The following is a 24,423-nucleotide window of genomic DNA, read 5'->3' as shown; positions in this document are numbered from 1 at the left end:
AGATATTTTGCTGAACATTAAGTATTTTTAGTTGTTAATATGGTCATTTAAGATAACGTTTTGGGACAAAATGGAATCTATCAGTCCATCTCAGCTTTTTCATCATTTAAATTAAATTAATTTTGAAAACTTAAACTGGTCTATCATTTATACAGTTAAACCTTTTTCTTAAACTAACTTAAATTTACTGTTTCCACAACATCTAAAAGGCAACCCATTCTATAGAACAACCACCCTGTTAGAAAAATAAAACTGCCTTGGTGGAAAATGACTCCTACTATACCAAAATGTGTAATTATGTACCCTAGTCCTACCACTTTCACTGTTAAATATAAAAAAAAAAAATTGATGCATCAACTATCAATTCACTTTGAAATCTTAAAACACCTCAATCAGACCCCTCTTCTTTTTTAAAGTGAAAAGTTGAGATTTCAAACTCTCTTTGTATGACAACACATCCATCCCAGACAATTCTAGTAACCCTTCTCTAAACCCTTTCCAACAATCAATGTCTTTCCTAAGGTAAGAAGCCCAAGTCTGAACACAATATTCCAAATGTGGCCTAACCAGTAACCTGTACATTGAAATTATAACCTCTTTAGACTTTACTTTTATTTGGATGAACACCTCACTGTACATAAAGATTTGTGTAGTCTGAAAACTGTCAGTAACATTGAGTGGTGGTTTATACTAGTTTAGATAAGTTGGTTGGAATCCTATACTAGTATGATTTGTTTACTGTGCTGTTAATTAGTGCTTTGTTTCTATAAATGTAGGCTAGAATGCTAACCAATGGAGGTAAGTTCATGTTATTTACCTCAAAGTGCTAGTACACTAATTCGTTTTTTGTTTTTTTTTGTTTAATATTTGCATTCCTTTACTTTGGAGAGCAGTCACCTTCCCACAACTATCTACAGGCAGTGAAGGGGGTATAATTATAGATGCGAGACATTGTGGGCTTGAGAACTCACATCCCATTCTTTTAATTTCTATTGATGATTATTTTGCATGAATTTCTTCGTGTCAAACTGGCGAATGGAGGACAAGATACTATTTTTCTGTCTAATCATAACTTACTTGCAGACATTATCCATTCTGAATAGATAGAATGGAAATCTTCGTTCTCAGAACGCCATATAAACTCTCTCTCCAAAGGAACAAACTTAGGTGCTGTCAGGGCTCTTAACCAGCATAGTTGAATGGTCAAAGCATAAGAGAAAGTGGAATCTTGAAACATGGATTCCCTTATTTTACAGTATTTATCCCATACAGGTTCTCTAATGATATAATAATTTATCATAGTTCAAAAAGTACAAAAATAGTTTTTTTTCGATAAGTATCGTGTTTAATGTATGACTTACCAACCAATCTGGCCATGGGTTCTTTCGGTGGGAGGTCACAGAATGCCGCTGGGAGGAACCCATCAGTGTGAGAATGAACCCCTCTATTTAAATAAGATGACTAATTAATTACTTTATACTTAAAATTATTTGTATTTCACTCCTCAAACTGTTACAATTGTATTATAACAATACAATTTAAACCAACAGACTATATAGGTGGTAGGAAGTTAATGGTAACTACTACAACTATTACAGTATGGTGAAATTTGACCATCACTCTTACACACTCAAGACCCCTAAGGTGTTTATTTAACTAATTACCATTGTTTCTTTGCTTTCATTCCAGCCATTCCTTTAAAAAATCATTACAATGTGGTACATACAAGCCAAGATTTATTTTTTGCTCATACATACTTTACAGTAAAGTTTTAACATTAAACTTTTACTAATTTATTTATGCACCAAATAGCTTAAAAAAGGTCTATGAATATGTACTTTGATGTTTCAATCATGCAGTGAACTGATAGCTCAATTGGTGATTTAATTTCCATTAACAAAAAAATCCCCGTCACACTCCTTTCAGCAGTGGGGGCATTATAACGTGACGGTCAATCCCAATATTCGTTGGTAAAAGAGTAGACCAAGAGTTGGCAGTGGGTGGTGATAACTAGACCCCTTCCCTCTGGTCTGACACTGCTAAATTAGGAATGGCTAGTGCAGATAGCCCTCGTGTAGCTTCGCACAATAGTAAAAAAAAAAATATTTTTTTTTAGACATGTGGTTGGTATTTTCTTATAGCAACACCACACTGGGTTATATGTTGAGTCCACAAAGGGAAATCAAACCTCTGATTGTAGTATTGTAAATCCAAAGACTTACCGTTGTACCACCAGCGGGGGGACATCTGGTTGTAGAGTAACCCTCTAAACATATTTCCAAAGTAAATGACTTACTGTACATTTCATGCAACTTGATTGAATCGGTAATGTGAGACTTTGCTATAGCAACCAGCCTAATAATGTGAGGCTATAACCCATAAGCTGATTTAGAACTACACCATCCAATGGGAAAACCAGGTATGAGCTCAATAAAATAACAAAAGAATAAAAGGTAGTTAGAATAAAATCAAATTAATAACCTTCTTGGTTGTGTATTATAACTGCATTCTTAAAATAGCACAATTTTTAAAAATCATTTAAGAGAAGGTAAAAAAATGCATGGTATGTCTGTAAACAACAGAACTAGCCTGCTCAGAAGAGCCAAAATTGCTACTAGCCGATACCAATCTAAAATGTCAATAAGATCTAAGGGCACATAAACAACTTCTTACATCACAGTTTGGCATTAGACTGAAACCATCCCTAGTGTTTGATGAAGAACTTACATCAGATACGTAGTACAAGATACGGAGGGAACCAAAGTTAAAAATATATATAATTTAGTGATGAAGCAGTTAGGATGATTACAAGAACACATACAGTTATTGTCTAACTACTTGGCAGGATTAGACTCAGATAAAGCCAAAAGGATAATTTTACGATTTGTACAAGTTCCCAGATCATATATCAAAGCAGAAATTTACTTATTGAGGTACAAGTATCTGTAGTAATTGTATTTGTGGAAAAGAATTATATAAAGAGATGAAAAAGTATACTTCAATTCCAGGGTCTTTCTGTGGATACATGACAAACTAGAACTGGAAATATGAGACTTAAATTATCACATATCGTCAGCCTTTATATTACGAAACGTGAACCATATTTCCCCGATTTAAAGTAACAGTTGGGAGCAGGTGAAACGTAGTGTTATAGAGAACTAGTGACGATTAGCTATACAGATAAGTTTGATTTTTGTGTAAAGCTACTCAAGGGCTAACTGTAATACTAGAGGAAAAATGGGTAGTCAACAGTAACCAACTGTAATTCTTAGGCTTCCTTTTACCAAGGAATAATAGGATAAATCGTAAAATTATAACACCCCCAATGTTGAACAGGCGAGCATGTTCTCTGATGGGATTTGAGCCCAGGCCATAAACAGAGACAAAACTAATGAAAAATTATTAAAAAGTGAAGATATCTACTGGACAGGTGTGTGACAGTTCTGAAGGAAGGCTAAAAATAGACTCAGATGAGTAAAACTGAAGAGATAGGTAAAGACAGACTCGCTTTGTTAGATGGCACAGAAAGAAACAAAGGCCATAGTCTTCAACCCTCACAATAAGCCAAGACATCACAACCGATTGATTGAAAAAAAAAAAGCTTCTTTTAGGGAGCATAGCACTAGTATATTTGCAGAAAAAGACATTTTTGACACAGTGAAATATAAAATCCTTATTAAATATTTCAGTCGATTCATGACTATGGTGTTAGCTTAGCCTATATTAAACACAATGTTTTCGTTGCATTTTGAGTGGTCAAGACTGAAATGAAGTGCATCAATGCATGGCCCCAGGCTTATTCTGCGTGAGACTACTCATCATGTTTGATTTGCACGAACTTCATTAGCTAAGCCTAATAAAAGGTAACAAGGAGGCTCGGAATTACGTAAAATGGCATGGAAAAACAAACAATCCATTTTCTGGAACATTCAGTTCAACCACTGTAAATAATGATTTCAGACCTACATCACGTGCTGTAGCAAACCGTATTATTTATTTTCACTTTGATACTCTGGACGAAATTATTGTATTGAAATGTATATATCATATCATAATGGAGCTTCCGATGTATACGTCCTAAACTCGCATCTCGGAAGCTACCTCGCCAATCATCACCAATAAAAAAAACAACAAAAAAAACAGGCAGTATTTTGATAGCTGATAAATAAATAAAAACAGTTTAAATTTACAAAGAAAATTATATATTCTAGATTTAACTAATAAAAATTACAAACACAAATGATTAAGTGTCAAACATAAAACAATCAAAAACCAAACTTTAATAAATTATTTGCTTTTCTTCAGTGAAATTCTCATGAGTGTTGCAACAGGAAACCATGACAATTTCACTGATAATCGTGTCTACAATGAAATACTTCAATAAATCCCTTTTTCTCGTGGATAGCAAACATTGAATGCCAAGTTTGAATATATAGTTGTAGAACTGTCAGACAATTCCAAAATAGCTGAAGGCCTAATAGCCTTCTAGAGGAAATATCAGTTATACCTGCTCGGAAGGCGAGTATAAACTCCAAGTATTTGTAGTAAATGAATTATGATGATGAAAAACAAATAGCTGGAGTGGTAAACTTCTGGTCTAACAGCCTGGAGGCTAGTTCATAAAAAAACCATTTTGTTTAAATTAACATATAGAACAATTCAAATACAAGGTTATAACATGGTTAGTTCTCGTTCGAAACGTGTCACACAGATGAAACATTCCCGTGTAATTATGGTAACTGTTCAGTGTTTGATTATTGCATCGACCCCAACATCGGTATTAGATATTGCAATACATAACATTGTTCCAAACAATAACTGGTGTTACTTCCAAGAGCCAGTGAAATGCACCCATCATTACGTATACATTCAATACATTTCACTCATATTACACAGTATGCCTTATAAACCATTCCAAATACTCTTAACTAGTGAGATTACAATTATAATACAGAATCTGAACATCGTTACTGTTTTATCACAATTTAGATTTTACCTTTTACCCCAATTTTCTAACACTTGCTGCACATACGAGCTGGTCTTCTTTGGTTGTAGACCTAGCGAGTGGCCACACAAATAAATACACTCTTCCTCAATATTTGTGATGAGACTTCGATCCACTGTAAAAGTAGAAGGGTATGGGGAAAATATAAAACAACTAAGTGTCTGAAGATTTAAAAAATGAAACTTAGGGTTTTAGTCATGATATTCAACATAGGAAGATAAATTGATTTCTCAATAAATTGAAAGGTATAAAAAGTAAACAACTTTAAGACGGAAAACATAGAATGGTAATAAATGGGTAATTTTCCTATAGGCTATCTTTAACCTATAGCAACATTAAGATACTTTTTCATCGTTTATATGACTCCAACAACCATATGATACCGGTTTAAGTTTACTTCCTCTCAGTGAAATCATAATCGCCTCAGGAGCTATGATAACAACGTTAACTTATCCAAGTAATCTTCAAAATATATTGAAACAGAGTAAATATCGGCAAAACAATCGTATTCCGAGACATTATAATACGAATCAAAGGCGGGAAATACTTGACAAAATTATCGCTAATTAATAAAACTGGCCCATACACCATTAAATGACACCAAAAGCGAAATATAGTCACACACACACACACACACACACACACGAGCCCTACAGGTTAAATACGTAGACCAACGTCACCTCGAATGCTACATGTTAGTTGGTTCCCTTGTAATGAACTTGTTTTCGCCAAAAACGATAATATTATGAAATTATGGTTTATGTTTTGAAACCACAAGTTTACACATATAAAATATCTAGAGGCCTAAACCTGACAGTAAAGAAACCTGAAATGCGCTTTTTTGTACGCCTTTAATGGACTTAAAATGGACAAATTTAAGAATAATGTCGAAAACGTACAAATTTATACTTAATGTGATTTTCGTCTCAAATTTTAAAACCCATTTAGTTTGCAATGCTCCACCAACTTTCAACATTTAAACCATAATTTTTAAAACACGTAGTAAATATTGTTTCCATATAAAATCACTCCATTATTTTATTATGATTAAAACACAATTGAGAATTACTCATCTTCAAACCGATTTTTAAATTTATCGTCAGCAGCCAGAGTACCAATCTGTAGAGCGCACACCTCTCTCCGCTATGCAGCATGAATCGTATTCGGCCCTCAAGAGAATACGAAAATATGCACATATGAACACGAAACATTTTTGACAGGACTACGAAAAATAATATGCTACACATCTCTATCAAGTGTCATCAAAATACAGTCATTTCTGACTGAGTTATAGAGCACAGTGTGAGAAATTGATCCCAATCTTAACAGATGGGAAGTTTGTTTTCTCGTGACCTTGGTACTCCAAAAACTAATCACTTTCAAGTTCGGTAAAAGTCCAAATCCATTCAACAGTTCTGAAGAAATCTTGGTGCCACACACACAAACATACACACAGAGGTGAAATATAATATCCGTCACTTTCAGTGGCGAAGGTAATGAAGTGTATAGAATACACTCTTGTAGTTGTAACTATTTTCTGATATCAGTCCTAACGATGACTAGGCGTTTATCTCATCTATATCATAATAACCGTCTGGTTCTCTCGTCGAATCTTGGTCGCTTTAGCAAGCGGAAGAATTGATTTAAATCACAACACACGGGCATGATATAATTTCTGCTATCTCACACACACACAATCATATGGTTCTTTCACCAATTTAAATTTTAATCGATGTGCGTCTCGGAGTTTGTCTTCTAAAATGGCGTCAAGGTAGGGTAATATTAATGAGTCTTCTCTGAAGGCTTAACAAAAAACTAATCGCCAAGCATTGTTATCCTTTCTGTCGTGAGAACATTATAATCTTACGGAAAGTCCCACTATTAATTAGTAAACAGTATTTCTGGAGCTGGTGGTGATGGTTTACAACTGGCTTACTTCCCTCTGGTATGTCAGTTCCAAACTAAAAACATATAACGCAGTTAGTTCAAGTAGACATTTGTGAAAGTTCAACAAGAACCATACCTTACGTTTTTAAAGTATACTTTGTTTGTAATCTTCGATTATATTCTCTCAGACGCAGAGTAACAAGATAACTTTCAGGGCAACAAAGTTATAACGATTAGTTATTCGCATTTAAACGAATACCCTCCTGTTTCTTGTGAACTGCACGGTTTCGAATACACTGAATGATACATTCGCATAAATAACACATCACACAATAATTTAAGCATACATTAAGTTCCATAATTAGGAAAAAAAACAAACTATACCACAATACGATAAAATAATTAATGTATAAAAACTCAAGGAATAAACCAATTAATGAAGGAAAAAAAGGCATTATAATTTTCATTATCGAAATATCTATCGTATTTTATTTAAATAGTCAATGTTACCGTAAGGAAGATCAACTTTTTTGGGAATAATAAACTTGTCACGAAAATGTGCCAATTCGTCTTCCTGATCCAACCTTTCGGCGAATGTCAGGCTGTTAGGATCGCAGCACCACTCTCTAGCTTTCTTAAGCAGAACCTCAGATGGATAACTCATTGTTGGTTTGGGAGGTAAACTAAAAGAAAAATAATTTAGCGCGCTTAAATAAAACTATTACCATTTAATATGAAAAGATATACATTACAGTAATTTAACCTCGAGTAAAACTGTTCGTGAGCCATCTCGTCCACAATTCTTATTCTTAAAGAGATTTCACTTGATATTCAAAACTTTTCCAATTTTGAGTTTATTTACAACAAAAAAGTTACAGAAAATAGTACAAATAAACATTGTAAAAATTTATATCTGTATAAATTGTTATACAAATAATTAAATTCAAAACTACAAAAAATTATATAGACAAAACCTGAATTAAAAAGAACTAAAAATAACAAAAAATCACGAAGTCTAAAAGATTATTAGAAATATAAGAAATATAATTTCAAAATTATAAAATCACAAAGATGAGAAAAATGAAAATATAAAAATAAATTTTGAAATTAATTACAACGAATAGCTTTACTGTAACTTTACATTTGATGTACAGATATGCACTTTATACAGATACGTACAAAATATAAAATAAAATTGAAAATAACAATACAAAAGAATAACTACAAAAAGGAAATTACAAAAATATAAAATCACAAAATACAATAGAAAATCCCCTCGGTTGACTCAGCAGATAGCCCGATGTGGCTGTGCTATATAAAAACACACATACAATAGAAATATTAAAAAAAATAATGCAAAAAGAAAGTACGAAAAAAACACAATATAATTTAAAAATTACATTTGTAAATTAATTACAAAAATTATAGGGGTAGTCTAAAAAAATCAGGTTAACCTATAAGCGTGCATATCGGCGAAATATCCAATCGCCACCGATGATAAAAGCCCCTTGGATACAATACCTGATAGTCATCCTGAACGCGGAGTAACAGCTTGTACCTGGCCTTAGCTAGTATCTTAAAGTGCGTCACCGGTGCCTGCTCAAAAACGAATTGATCTCGATCGAACCAGATGACGTACTTGAAAACGGTGTAATGAAACATGAAGAACAGGTGACTGGGAACAGGGACCGGTACGTGATATAATATGGTCCTTACCAAGATCGAAGGTACACAAAAAAGGCAAGCCACCTTTTCCATATCGTCTTCGACGTCTGACAGAGGGCCGACGTGTAAAGGAACAAACTCCACCCGAGTGTGATACAACGGACACGACTCTAACAGTTAGTTAAAAAGATATAAAAACATTCTCTTACCGGTAAAATGTTATGAACGATGAGCCAGTTGAAAGCATGGAGGTACAATGTAACTATCAACATAGCGCATCGCAACTCGGCCCCAAATAACATCCCACGGAAAAGAAGGATGGTGTTGCTCTATCCTGTTGGTAGATTCCGGGGCCAGCAGATGGTACAAAGAACTGTAGTCCGTCAAAAAGTCAAGTTACATGGCGTGACAACGTCTGATCGCCGCAACAGCGTCAGCGTACCAATCGGGAGGATCAAAACATATTGGTTTACTCAGGCTTGGCAAAATACGTAAGCCCTGTGTCACTCAATAAACGAGCAAGCTGGTTACAGGGATGATCCTCCCAAGACAGTGGATAATCTTAGACAGAAAGACACTTGGTCCAAACAATGGAATGCCCAGACCTCCCTACTGGGGTGGCTTAATTAAAGATAACTAAAACGCCGTCTCGAGCTTACCACTTCACAAGAAGGTGTAGACATGTCGCTCGACAGCCCGTGCATTGTGGTTGTTCACAAGAAAAATCCCAAGATACTATACCAAAATGAAGTAACATCCTCTTCACAACCTCTGCCATGCCAAACAAGTTAGCAGGGCTGTAATGATAATCCTGAACTACCGAATCGACACATTGCACCAACTCCTCCCAGGTAACCTCAGAACTCGCAAGGAAGCAAGTCCCAAAAATTTAAACAGAGAGCCCATGCCAATCCAGATAAGGTATCTGCAGATAAGGCTCATTTACTCAACCACTAAGCCCTAGACTTGGCATAGTTGAGTCGGGCTGCATTGGCCTGAGAGTACTTATTAACAATTGCCAGTGCTGAACCAAAATATGTGTGGTTCGTCAAAAAGAAGTTCACATCATCTGCATGACTGACATACTTGAATAACACCCCTCCTGGCAAATGAAGGCCATGCACAAAAGCCGAGTGGTACAGATAAGAGAGCAGACACTATCACCAACATACAGAGGTGATAACAGACATCCTTGACGAACACCCTGACAGATGTTAAAGGGGGTCGTGAAGTATTCACTTACTAAGAGCCTGCTCGAGAATGAGGTATAAAAGGTTCACGTACATACTGCACAAAAACTAGAGGAAAACCATATCTCTCCAGAATGCACCATAAAACTTCGTGGTAAACCTGATCAAAGGCCTCACTCTGGTTGAGCAACATAAAAATCGCAGGGATGTTCCTGTCCATGATGTAGTGGAACAGGGCAGGTAAAAGCACAAAGTTCTATTGGATACTTCAACCCTGCACACCACACATCTGAGTGCTTATGACCAGACGAGGCATACCAGCACTCAAACGGGCACACAGGACTTCAGATAAAATATTTGTATCCACATTCAGAAGCGATATGGAAAGATCTTTGGACTGGATGGGATTTTTAGAGATTAAAGTAATTAACTCATCCAATGTACTCGGAGACACAGACCCATGAGTCAAACAGTCGTTAAAATGTCTAACAAAGAGGGGTCTGATAACATGCCACACATTGCGATAGAATTTTACTGGCGGGCCATCTGGTTCCGAACACTTACCAAATGACATAAACCGAATAGCCATCCAACCTTCATCCAGAGTAATAGGTTTCACTAGTTGTTCAAATTGTGAAAGATCGAGGATTGGCAAGAACTGTGTAACGTCTCGCAAAACTCCCTCGCTCACTGGTGAAGCCAAATATAATTGGCTATAATAATTGAGGCGTGTGTTGAGGATGTCCATAAGGTCTGAAGACACTTGATCATCTTCCCTCAACAGACTAGAGTTGTGCACAATGGCACTCTAGTACCATTTCTGTGATCGTGTGATTCCATCAGGCTGGAAACGCTCGCTGCTTGGAACTGTTTAGTATATTTCAAGTCAATGTCCTTTTTGAGCCATTCAAATGTCCAAAAGTATTCAATAATCCATTGGTCTGCCCCTAAGCAGACAAGATGGCGGGTTCGCAAATGCCTCATGACAGCCTTCCTCAACAAAGAGGCACAGGCTTCCTTGAAGCCCATCCACCAGGTCTCATTAATGGTGTCAATGGAACAGAGGTTTCGGACAAAGGTGATCAATTCGTCCCCCACTTCGTCCTCAGCAAATAGGGAGACAGTCTCCATACTCCTAGATCTCTAAAAACCGGGGTAAAATCCTGGAATGTGGTTAGAAAGGCCCGATGGTCTTTAAACAAAGCCGAAAAAAAAACAACACGTAATTGCACACGACCGAATTATACTAATATGAAAGATCCCAATCTGTCATCTAACAATTACAACTACCACCCATTAGGTTTGCTGTAACTCATTCAAAACATTTCCTGAATGTGCATCAGAATCCTTCGAAATTTTCTTTATAATGGAAATTTGTGCATTGCAGAATCTAAAATAGGGAATAACATTTAACGAAACTGTCTCCACCCATTTGATTAAAATAAGTTATATTTCACTGCCTGTGTTACCAATATTCTTCTTTTACAATACAACAGCAAGATGCGACATTCAAGTTAAACATCTAGTTACCATTCTAATTAGAACTGGAGAGCCAATGTACTCGTTATATCCTTAAACCAGAACATCTTATTAGAATATTGAACAAAGAATAGCTTTTTAGTCTTAAAGTCTCGTGAAATTTGGATTAAAATTTAATATTTTGTATTGGGAAAACAGAAACTTAACACAGGAACTACATTTAACTATGGATTAGATTATTATCGAATTAAAACTAAACGTGGTTTACTATTCTCAAAACATGTCTCTTAAAAGGTTTTTTTTTCAACTTAGAGAGTTCTTATTACATAACATATCTTGCATTACTGATTTACACAAAATGAAAACTATTTTCATGCCAAATTACCTTTATATTCTGTTGACGGGTGTTTGGGGGGGAGTAGTAAGTTTTTATGCTAATAGCTACTTCAACATCATTAGTTACTGCTTAAATTCATTAGCAATTTTGGTCAGAGTCGTGTTGTTTAACATTACTTTTGAAAATTATTTCTTTAAACATTAATTTGAAAATGCAAGTGAAATTTGGAGCATATAATTAAACGGTAAAAACAATATTTATTAAAAACGTTTAGTTTAAACACTCACAATAAGAACAAGAAATGTACACAATTCAGAGATTTTATTTGATGATAGTATAACTGGGGTATTACGTTATGTATTGTTTGTTTATTTGTTTTCAGAACAAGCCACATTAGGGTAGGTAGGTGCTGCGTCTTTCGCGAGAATTCGGACCCGGGTTTTAAAGTCTATAAATTTACCACTGTTTCACTGGAGAACACTATGTATGAATGGTTACTTGCTGTAAAGAATAAAGACAATCAAGGAGGCATCTGTGCTGGGGGGGACCACACTTATAGGACTCCGGGAATTGACGATATAAGCTTTCAGACTTATTGTTGAGCCACTGAGGGGTGGGGTTGTTTTAATGAATGTTACAATATTTCTTGCAAGTGTAAGGGCATAATACTTTAGCATAAAAAAATTGTGGTGACTCTTTCTTCAAATACACGTGCAATGATAGTTTAAAAATCCAATGAAATTTTAAGAATGCCGTCAATTGAATAAATAATTGACTTTCTTTTACTATAAGACCAATAAACTAAAAATCAAAAGGTGTGACAGCGAGATTGATACCCAATTTTTTTTAAACCAAACGCTATACAGTATCAAGACAGAGTGAAAATATAACCTAATTAACTATTTCCGCCTCCCAATGAAACAGAAGTATGTTTGTGGACTCATACCGCTAAAACTGGGTTTAGATACCCGTGGTGGGCAGAGCACAGATAGCCCATTGTGTAGCTTTGTGCTTAATTCTAAACAAGCAAAGAAAACAATATTTCCTTTGTACGCTTCCGTCAAATGTCTTTGTAAATTTAATATTGATTTAATACATTCTACTCTTTCTATTTTTTAGAATTTCCCAACTTTTCTTTTTTTGTGTATATTCTTGTTTTTGTTATATGTTTGACTGTATGTATTCGAGGTATTACTCACAGGCTGCTATTCAGTATTATACTTTTCACTTTTTATTCATGCTTATCAAAAGAGCTGGACAATTAGTGATAGGCCCGGCATGGCCAGGTGATTAAGGCACTCGACTTGTAATCCGAGGGTCGTGGGTTTGAATCCTCGTCCTTTCAGCCATGGGGGGCTATAATGTGACGGTCAATCCCACTATTCGTTGGTAAAAAAGTAGCCCAAGAGTTGGCGGTGAGTGGTGATGACTAGCTGCCTCCCCTCTCGTCTTACACTGCTAAATTAGAAAGGGCTAGCGCAGATAGCCCTCGTGTAGCTTTGCGGGAAATTCTAAACAAACCAAAACAAAGTCTTCAACCATGTGAGACCTGCGATACAAAATAAATTATCAAAGAGCATGAAATTTGAAAAATTCCATGAGCCATTTAATAATAATATCATTGTGAAATGTGAGATTTCTCATGAGAAATGTTACAAGGATAAGATGTATAGAGCTTAGAAGGCGATCTGCTTAAGAGGGACCAAGAGGTTATGTGAGGAAAGATCAAATCAGATACTTCAGGTGTACTCTTTGTAAACGTTGTCGTTTGGTTTCAACTGATACAACGAGTAAGAACAGTTCAATGGTTAGATATTTGAAAAATAAGTTTCCAGGACTTTAGTGCAACGCTTCATTTCACATTCATTGATTCATGTTCCAGTAAAGCAAGCAAACAATTTTCTTGAGGATGTGAGGTCATAGCGAGAAATGTTTATGATTATTTAAAAGAACAAGAATCTAACGCACGTGCACCACTACCAAGAAGTTTATTATGTTGAATTTCGCAAAGTGTTGAAGACTTCTCTAATTCGTTGGCTATCTTTCTCTCCAACAAGTGGATAACCGCTTGTCTATCTAAAGGGAAGCCATCTTCCTTTTATTATTCTACAGTGACTAGAAAGTCATTCTCAGAGCATCCTCATGAATATTTTACTCTAAAGCAAAGAAATGCTTCAACTCTGATGACCCGATTCCCACTCACATTAAATACCTCAACCTGTCTATTGGTGCAGAGTAAATATCACACATATTATACCAGTCAGTGCTGTCACTAGTATAAGAAGTACCTCAAATTGTTAACCTTGATAACACAATTATTTTAGCTTATCGATGACCATTGGAGGCAAGTTCACTGATGAAACTGCCAAAGAACTTTAAGGAAATTGATGTGAAAAGATTTAAAAGATCTCGGAGGCGAAAAGGTGCTGAATGTAGTGACAGCATTTGTTCTTGATATTCTTGAGTTTGTGTGTTTTTTTCCCAAACGCTTTCTACAAGTAGATGTTTCCACAAGTTAGTATTATTAAAATAAAACTGCAAAACACACTCATTACTGATACGATTAATGAACTGCAACATACTTACCAGTATATAAATATCTCTGATGGGTGTAATAAGCTCAAGACTCCTGAAATTATACTGTTTCCTTCCTCAGATTTATACTGACAATGAAACTATCTCAGCCAGTTAAGGACTACAGGACTGCTACAAGTAGTAGAGTAGGACAGTAACTACAAATTGGAATTTAATACAGACATATAGGACCTTGCAAAAGTATTTATTATCCCCTACTAGTAATGCAGCATTTTGATGAAATGCAAATAATATTTTAATGAACTTATTGTTATTCAAAAATCTAATGATAAAATGTCCTAGCATGGCCAAGCGCGTAAGGCGTGCGACTCGTAATCCGAGGGTCGCGGGTTCGCGCCCGCGTCGCCACAAACATGCTCGCCCTCCCAGCCGTGGGGGCGTTATAATGTGACGGTCAATCCCACTATTCGTTGGTAAAACAGTAGCCCAAGAAGAGTTGGCGGTGGATGGTGATGACTAGCTGCCTTCCCTCTAGTCTTACACTGCTAAATTAGGGACAGCTAGCGCAGATAGCCCTCGAGTAGCTTTGTGCGAAATTAAAAAAAACAAACTTATTCTCAACATACATATACCATCGTGTATTTACACATAAATATTCTTTTTGTTTTAATAACCCGGGTGACAGTTTTCATGTTTAGTGCAAGTGATCTTGTTTTAAAGTAGAAATTTAATGGCGAGAAGCACTTAGTCCTATCAACATCATGTATAATATAGCGATCTATTTCTGTTAACAAATCATTTATGTCCAGGATTTTATTAAAGTGTGAGTAATCTATCAATCTGCCTTAGAGTGGAAGCTTTCGTAATTATGTAGAAATATCAAATTGTGTATATTGGTACTCTGAAAACTATGGTGACTATTGAATTTTGTATGGTTTGCAATTTCTCGAGATTTTTTTTTTTTTTTTGCATTTAATCACATTCTATTACTGCTCTGATATATTTGTTTATAAGTGTTATGTTTTCTGTGGATGTTCCTGTGTTTACCTGTTGAGGTTTTAATATATTTTGATCGGTGCAACACTTTTTTCGTCCTTATTTCAGTCATTTGTTTAATCCACGTTAGTTTTGAATCATAAGTTATTCCTAAAGATTTTACTATAAAAAAAGAACACTATTTAAACACAGTTTCGGTGGATTTCTACGAAGTTTAATTGATTTTGCGAAAAACAACATTTGCGCGGAATTCAAAACAAACCAAACGTAAATTTGTTGAAACCAATTTGAGCTTTGGGTAATGTTGACGAGATCTCTTGTTCTAATAATGTGAAATTTAAGTGACGCCAAGTATGAAAGCGCCAACTTTCTACAAATATTCGAGTTACGTGGTATCGCAATTTTAAGTGACAAACAAATGTGATGGTTGGCAACATTCCAATTTATATCGCCTACTTCGATGTACTCATTAGAGTAATCAACATTTATACGAGGAAAAATTCATTTATTCAAATCTGGCTGTCCTTTACAAATAAATCTTTGCTACAGCTTTTATTAAGAATAAAGATGCCTTTCTTATATCGAAATTTAATCGTGACGCGAAATGGCATAACAATCATAGAACTTTGTTTTTCCTTTCAGTTAATTTCACTTTTTAAATCAATTTTTTGTCCTTTACAAATTATATCTTATTTACATTTATCTAATTTGTGTTATTTATTATTTTCTATGCATATATTCAACGATCGTAACTACAAGTTTGGGCTGCATGCCAACGTTGGTGTTTTTCGTCATAAATGTTGATGCAAACGATATGGGTGCTGACAAATGACGGGAGGAACTGGAGTAAGCGAGCATACATTAGTCTGCTTACAAAAATCGGGTTTCGGTACTATGTAGAAGGTTATAGAGGCAAAGAAAACCGGTAACATCCGATATTACCATAATAACTTTAGACTTACGGCAACAGTCTTATATGACCAATTACATGCGTCACAAACTGTCGTGAGTAGTATGAACTACTACTATAATAACCAAAAGGTTAACAATCATTGCTAGAAAAAAAAAAAAAGACAAAAACTCCCATCAAAGCTGTTAACACAAAAACATAACATACATTACAGAAGATACCACAGACATTGTGTTATCACTGAATGTATTTAAAAGAACTTACAGAATACCAGATCTATCAGAAATACTAAAACACGAGCTTAACACACAGATCGTATTAACGAAACGTCTTACCAGGAGAGGAGCCCTAATTAAAAGGAATGGATGCAAATTTAACTTGCATGACAAGACTGCGTTTTCAGCCCATATAACAAACACATGCACATATCAGGAGCTAGATTACAAATCAATACGGTCATCACTTTAAACAACTCACCTGAAAATCAATACAAAGAAAACTAAAGAATTGATCCTTCAAAGTATCCACTTTTTACAAATCCAGTGCATTAACTTAAAGCGCACAAAAACACGTGCAGCAGAACATGTCGTATTCTTTTAAATGACAACGTTTTCGACATGTCACAGCAGTTTCAACAGATGGCCATAATTACAACACGTGTGGATGTCGTATAACAGATGTGGAACGCACATGTTGTAACTATAATTCAACAAAGGTTCACATTAAGTAAACTTATTTTCCCCCCTTGGAATGTTGTACAGGGGAAGCTTTGTTACATCACGCCCATTCTTACTCTTCAAATATTTTTCTCCCCACCTGTTTATACACTTTTTTTTTTCATACAAGGTGACATGATCTTACGCATTATTCATCAATTCGTCTTGATATCCTGTACGTATATCATCAGTGTGGGAGTGCACCATAATATTACGTTACATATTACACGTTCCAAAATGCAAACTTTGGTTAATTTGCAATAGCAATGATAAATTCCTTGTAAAAGAGCGCAGTTATTTTCTAGCCTAGTTAGTGAAACGTCTTTTAAGGCTCATCCTATGTAGTCATGCCCTATAGTACTCTCAGTTTTCAGATGTTTTACTTTACCACACCTACTCAGTACGGTGGTTTGGTTTGTTCTGAATTTCGCACAAAGCTGCACGAGGTCTATCTGCACTAGCCGTCCCTAATTTAGCAGTGTAAGGCTAGAGGGAAGGCAGCAAGTCATCACCACCCACCACCAACTCTTGGGCTACTCTTTTACCAACGAATAGTGGAATTGACCGTCACATTATAAGCGTACCCACGGCTGAAAGTGTGAGCATGTTTGGTGTGGCGAGGTTTCGAGCCCGCGACCATCGAATTACGACTCAATATAGTGAGTGAGTGGACGATGCATTTTAAAATGGCGTCTCTGTTCAAACAAACCCCATAATGGATAAGCGGTGTGTCTAAGTACTCACACTACTAAAAATTGGGTTTCGATACTGGGCAGAGCACAGACAGCCCTTTGTGTAGCTTTGTGCTTAATTCCAAAACAAACTATTAAACCTGTTGTACGACAACTAGCTCTTATCTTCAGTGATGTTCAGTATAAAAAAAACGCAACTACAAGTACGTAGTCACTTTTCTGTTGTATTTAGTGCGCTTATAACTTAATAACTCTGTTACACAGCAAGAAGTGTTCAAGTATATCAGTCCCTAAAACTGGAAAATTAGTGACTGTATAACTTGTAACATTTGTATGTGGTTTGTTTATCACCTGATAGTGTCTTTCAAATAGTTTAAGATTTATTATTCAGTTGTTTTTGAATTTCGCACAAAGCTACTCGACGGCTATCTGCACTAGTCGTCCCTAATTTAGCAGCTAGTCAGCACCACCCACCGCCAACTCTTGAGCTACTCTTTTATCGACGAATAGTGAGATTGACCGTACCATTATAACGCCCCCACAACTTAAAGGGCGAAGATGTTTAGTGTGACGGGGATTCGAACCCGCGGCCCTAGGATTACGAGTTAAACGCCTTAACCCACCTGGCCATGCCGGGCCATTTATTCAGTTGTTAAATGTGTGTATGAATAAATAGTATGTTGCATGTACTGTGTAACCACCATATTGTTACTATTAAGTACCACCGTACGGATGATCATTAGTTACTAGTAAACATTTTTGTTTTCTTTATCAAAAAAATCTAGCAATTAAACCTATTCAAAATTTTGACAGCAATGGTTAAAATATTTCAAGTAAAAATTACCAAACATTTAAAAAAATTGTTTAAATAAACATACAACTGTCAAAATAATTCTTTGGTTCCAAACGTAGTTTGCACCACAGACAAAATAATTACACAATTCTGAGGCAGCTAATCAAGTTTAACTGGTCTTAAATCTCATTGGTTGGAATGGTTTATTAGTTAAGTGGTTTAAGTAATCATTTTTGTTGTTGTAGAATATATTGTTTTTTTTTTATATATTGACCTACTTTATTTTGAAAACTGTCCCATGGTTTTATCAACTTTCCTATCATGAAAAATATTAACGTGTTGTCAAGTGCAGACGAGTTAATTTGTTGCATAAGTTTATCAAGGTTCGTTTCCACCATATATCATAGGGAAAAGCTCCAAAATCGTCTTATTATATTATACTTATCCAATAAGCTATACTGCAATACAGTGAATTTTAAAGTATTATCTTAATATTTTTTTTACCCACCAAAACACTGACTAGGACAAAATATTCTTTCATATGGTATTCTATAAAGTGAAAGGGTTTATTAAAACATAAATCAATCCACCACCGTTTGTGGCAAATCAGTAAGTAACTCAAGCTTCTAAATTAACAAACTCAGTTTCTTCTAAATTTTCATTTAAAAGTTTCAACAGTATTACCTACATTTGAAGTTTTATGTTTACGGTGAAAATTACAGTAAATGTTTAACTTTTATTCATTATAATTTAACAAGCCAAGTTTTATCTCTACAGTCATAAAACAAAGATATCAGCTTAGACTATTCCCGCCAAAACACAATGTAGGGATAGGCCTAAACAGAAGTTTTCTGGCCAGTTGTTACTACTTGTTTAGTAACAGAAATAAAGTTACACTATTCCCGCCAAACTACAGTACAGAGTTAGGCCTAAACAATATTTGTCTGGCGAGTTTTTACAAAGTTATTTAATAACGGAGAAAACCTTGGACTATTCCCATAAAACTACTACCTGGAGTTGGGCTTAAATCTAATTTGTTAATTGCGAATTTGTAAAGAAATTCTATCTTCAAAAGCATGAACATTCTTGTCTACAAGGAACTCAAACGTTGTAGTAGCTATCTCCAGTTTATCAACCAGGTGGTTGAAAAAGGTCGTGGGTTGACCAGGGCTCAGTTGTAATTACCTAACAAGAGGAAGTCCATAAATTTAATGGAAGAAGTACACATTTTGGTGGTAATTTTAGGCGTAATTACCTCTCTCTGATTAACCAGTCATTAATTCGATCGAAATCAAGATGCGACAATCACTTTGCATAAGAGAAGTGGTAATCTATTTTAATGCCTCAGTCAGAAGCCCAGGAACGCTAATGGCTTGAATCCTCAAGAAGTCGAATGTCGTTCCAAACTATTTTACCACAATTTAGCCTTTTAAATATTAAAAACGAACTTTGCCAATAGTTGAAGTTAGGCTTGTCAGTAAAGTTTCATTCTAGAAACGCTCCTTCGATATGCATGATTTTGATAAAAAGGGGAGACGAAATTTATATTTGTTTAATAAGAACGGCATTCACCCTCAATTTGAATACTGGAGTTTACAAAATGATACACTTGGTCAATTTATAATAGTATAGTTCTAGGTCTACAATGCAGACATTATGCAGAGTAGTTCAAGGAGGTTCCGCTGAACCTCCTATATTTATGATGTAAAAAAAGATTATATTGTTATAACGCATCTGCTTATGGTAGTTAATGTTTTCGATATAGTCTACGTTATTCTGATGAAATTAATATGGTTTGAAATATCCGCATGTAATGGCTCTTAAAACAAGTCAAACGTATATACAAATGTTCATTACACTATTGGTTGTAACAGTTGTGTCCAGAGGTTTAAATAGTCTCTTGTCGTAAAAGGCCACACTGTATGTTTCAATTACTTTAGAATAAAACTAATAAGATATTTTTTTTATTTGCTACTACAACACAGTCTAGAATAATTTCACTTTAATATTCGCCACTATTCGCTCTTTCTCGCACAATAACACAGTCTAGATCTAAATAATAATCTTTTAAAGCGTATTTATCGACAACAGAACGTACGTTGCCTCGTAACTTACGGAAGTTGTATCCTAAACTTTCGATAACTTTACTTTTTCGGATTTAGGCCTACTTCCAATAAAGAGTGCTTTTTTTGCATTTAAGCCTACTCAGTGGCGGCGCCAGGATATTTTCGTTGGGGGGGGGGGGCTGAGGTAAAATGCCATCAATATGAAGTATAGATGGTAAATTATAATAATGTAAATGCCAAGGTACATTTCAGAAGGGTGTGCTATTTTCAACAGAGTTTTCAATGCAGTTTTCATTGGAAACTTATACTCTGATTAATAATTCATTATTACAAATTAGAAATAATCTGTTTATAAAAATATGCGTATATGTAAAAGAGGAAGTTCACCTAAATTCCACCCAAGGTAATACATAATAATAAAAAAAATCTTAATGAAGACGTTGAGTTCTACAAATCTATGTCTCTTTGATGTTAATTTCTAAGCAACAACGACGATTGCGTTTTCCATATTTTGTGAATATATGTAGGTAACAATATTTGGGGGGCTTCGCTCATTTTGAAGGGGAGACTCAAGCTCCCCCTTGGCGCCGCCGCTGAGCCAACTTCCAAATTATCGCCGCTTTCTTGTCAAAGTCCCTTCAGTCTGGTTCAAGTTACTTTAGAACATTTTACGAGATAAATTATTATCCTAAAATATCCTTAATATATCAGTCGTTAAGCTATTCACTTTCACAACAGTTAACTTAATGTTTTCTAAATTTTCTCTGACCGAAACTCTCTTTCACTCAGCTTTGCTTTTGATTATCATTCCACTTTGGTCTCTCGTCTGTTCGCCGCTATTTACCTCTCTCACTGATGCGTTCTAGATATAAATTAATCAATACTACTTACACTAGACAGTCCTTTATTTTTGACACATGTACATATTTGATAGCCAATGGCTGAAATAGTTAATATACTATTAGTGAACAGAGTTATTTAAATTGATAACTACATTGAATGTTTATAGTACAGTAGTTTACTGTAAAACAAGATACATATTTATGCTCATTTACGTCTAGCTCCCTATGCAGTGTCACAACAGAATGACGATTTGTTGACTTTTTATTGGATGGGTGTATATTTTACGTAAACAACCATGCAACTGTTTAAGTAATATTCATACAAAATTGCTTCCAGATCTAACCTCATCGCAACTATGCTTTTACAAATTTTATAAAGAGCATGCTCCCAGAACCACGTAGCGTTAACATGCTTTACATGTGCTTTGCAAGATGTTTACTTCTGATCTCAAAAATTAGACTTCCCCCTTTCAAACATTTTGTGCATGGGACTGCAATGTGGAGTAATTAAGTTATTTACATTAAGGGCATGTCAATGTTTGATATAGGAGTTTGAGATATTTATAAATATATTATGAGTTTAACAAATTGTCAATTGTGGAATTAGGTAACATCGAACAAACACGTATAAATTACTTTTTTTAATCTGTATAGGCATGCCACACAGATGACTTAGTGAGGGGCGTCGAGAGGTAGGTCGGGCCCGGGGAAAAGTTATGTCCCCGGGCCCCTTTTTGAAGTCTTCATGAATTCATAGTACATTCACGGGCGAACGATTTTTTTTTTTTTTCTAGTGGTCAGAAGTCAAATGTCTTGAGAATTTACATTTTTTGAAGCAAAGCGATTTGCCACAGTACTGCAATATTTCCTGAAGTATATTATGAAAATGAGAATGCATTATTCTTTATCTCATATTTTCCCGGGCTCCAGGACTGCAAGCCCATTCATGTACAACCGTTGTCACGATTAGTCGTTAAAGTGATTACTTACGTTTAGGACTAATTATTATTTTAAATATAATATACTAATTAAGAACTAATTAACATATCTCACGTTTTGGGTGCTAACCTGCTGCTTTCTCCAGGGAAGTATCGAGAAAAATTATGGTTGCATTCTAGGTCTTGGTAGAATTCCGAGCAATTCTGCCAAATCACTTCACTATTTGCATTAGTCATTTTCAATTTTGAAGCGATAGACTACAATGAAGGCAGCTAACCCACATCATCTACTACCAACTCTTAGAAAACTCTGATATAATTGTAAGGTTTTATTTTCGCTTTTCTCACGCACACATGGCCCCAAAATAACTGGATACGAAAAACGGCTTTTCGAAACCGTACGTGTGTACTTATAAGTTTCCAACACGTTCACACTAAATGTTCAAGGAAGGGGGGGGGGGGGTGCAATTCCACCTAATTATTGTGACAGTTTATTTTAATACGTATTAACAACTGTAAATATGTTGTTGTTGTTGTTTTTCTTTTTTTCCGGAGACCTCAAATTTCATGAGTTAATTTTATTTTTGCAGTAACAAAGATAATACACAGCGAACTTGAGGATTAAACTATAACATGTTTTTTTTTTTTTTAAACAGTATGGGTGCTTAACGAATGAAGGATGTTTAAAAAGATAATCTGCAATAGAAAACTTAAATATACACAACTTAAGTCTGTGAATTACGTAACAATTTATCAGCCGTGTCTATAATTACTACCGATTATCGTACAAACAATTTTTGTAGGCCTTACCTTCTCTGCCAAGACACTAGAGTTGCTTGAACAGTGACAAGAACGAATATACACACTACTAGAATCCGTCCTCTATAATACACTAACTGAACGAATGTCAATGAGGACGTTTTTGTGTTCATGGACTTTAGTCGACAGTAAATATATATGTGTGAAGAAAAACATGTATTTCAAAATAACTCTACCCCTGAGGTCACGGATTTGAGAGAAAATTGGCGAACCACAGAAAGTTAATAGGCATAACATTTATGAAAGAAATATTAAATACTGAAACAAATCACAAAGTTAATAGGCATTATATTTGTGAAAGAACTATTAAACAGTGAAACGCAATTTTAACACAAACCATATTTGAAGTCCAAGATGGTAAAAAAAGAAAATCTATTTCAAACCTGTATTGGACAAATGAAAAAGAATGTGGAAAATAAATATTTAAAATATTGCGGAACTTTCATTACAAATATTATGTCTCTTAAAACTGCTTTCAAAATGTTTGAATTATCATTATTCAATATTCTCCACACAGTCGCACATAATTTGAATATTGTACACGTTTTTGATGAGTTCCCTAACCACTAGCAAAGAGAAACAATACGTGTTTCTTGAAATACTATGCTAACCTTAATTCTGTCGTAATTATTGTAAATGAAAAAAAAAAAGAATATAAAAGATTTGTTACATTCGATGGAAAAGAAACTATGTTTGTTTCTTGAATTTTGCGCAATGCTACACGAGAGCTACACGCAGTGATGGACTAAAGGAAGGGCAGCCACTCATCACCACCAACCGCCAACTCTTGGGCTGCTCTTTTACCAAAGAATAGAAGTATTGGCTGTAACAATATAACGCCCTCACACCTGAAAGGGCGAGCATGTTTGTTATCGCGGGGATTCAGAAACTATGTTACATTTCTGTACTTGAAATAAACTTAAAACAGGAAAAAAAAAAACTCTCCACCAGTTCATAAGACATAATAAAATTACCAATTCGAACCCTAATACACTATTTTTTAAAATAAGATTGAATTTAAAAAGAAATATCAATTTTGTTATGTTAAACACTTAAATCTAGTTCATCTTTATAGCGTGAAAATATTTAATTTTATTAAATGTAAAAATTATAAAGTTAATTTCTTAATCATATGCGTCGACTCTTTACCACATTATTAGGTTCATCCATTTTATTTATCGTGCAAGATGAACTAACCATCCCAGATACTGGGATTTCTACTGTTGTAAGCTTTATTTTTAAAGTTTCAATTTACATGTTTGCTAGAGGGTGCTTGTCGTTATTGTCGTGTAATTTATCTTATTTTAATATTGGGTTAAGAAAAAAAAATCTTTTGCAACATATCTGGCATTCACAGTTGCTACTCCTAATAAATCAAAGAAACATTTGTATATAGATTTTAGTTCATCATATACAATATGCTTTTCTTTATCAGTTTATTTTTTGGTGTTCTTACTGGACTTCAGATAAGGGATCTGCAAATTAAATCTGGAAAATATTAGATTTACTGGTTCGTTTTGCTGTCTGTACATATAAGCTTAACATGCAGCCAC

General features: G+C 35.0%; 1 protein-coding gene across 8 annotated transcripts in view; it reads right to left on the bottom strand.

The window, feature by feature from the left end:
• LOC143257125 (kynureninase-like) overlaps positions 1-23,010 on the bottom strand; it is a 55,738-nt gene extending 32,728 nt beyond the window's left edge. For 4 of the 8 annotated variants that reach the window (XM_076515398.1, XM_076515395.1, XM_076515392.1 and 1 more), the window contains exons 1-4: positions 22,862-23,010; positions 7,403-7,575; positions 4,997-5,120; positions 1,362-1,444 (exon numbers count right to left, since the gene is read on the bottom strand). In XM_076515398.1, coding sequence (XP_076371513.1) covers positions 1,362-1,444; positions 4,997-5,120; positions 7,403-7,575; positions 22,862-22,983 — 502 coding nt within the window. In that variant the 5' untranslated portion in view covers positions 22,984-23,010. Of the gene's footprint in view, positions 1-1,361; positions 1,445-4,996; positions 5,121-5,406; positions 5,658-7,402; positions 7,576-16,481; positions 16,634-22,166; positions 22,431-22,861 lie in introns of those variants that run through there. The other 4 variants (XM_076515393.1, XM_076515394.1, XM_076515396.1 and 1 more) reach the window with 4 other exon arrangements.
• Between the last annotated feature and the right edge of the window lie 1,413 nt (positions 23,011-24,423).

Source organism: Tachypleus tridentatus, chromosome 7, assembly GCF_004210375.1.
Source record: "Tachypleus tridentatus isolate NWPU-2018 chromosome 7, ASM421037v1, whole genome shotgun sequence".
In the NCBI taxonomy this organism is placed as follows: domain Eukaryota; kingdom Metazoa; phylum Arthropoda; class Merostomata; order Xiphosura; family Limulidae; genus Tachypleus; species Tachypleus tridentatus.
This window is presented reverse-complemented; position numbering and strand designations above follow the sequence as displayed.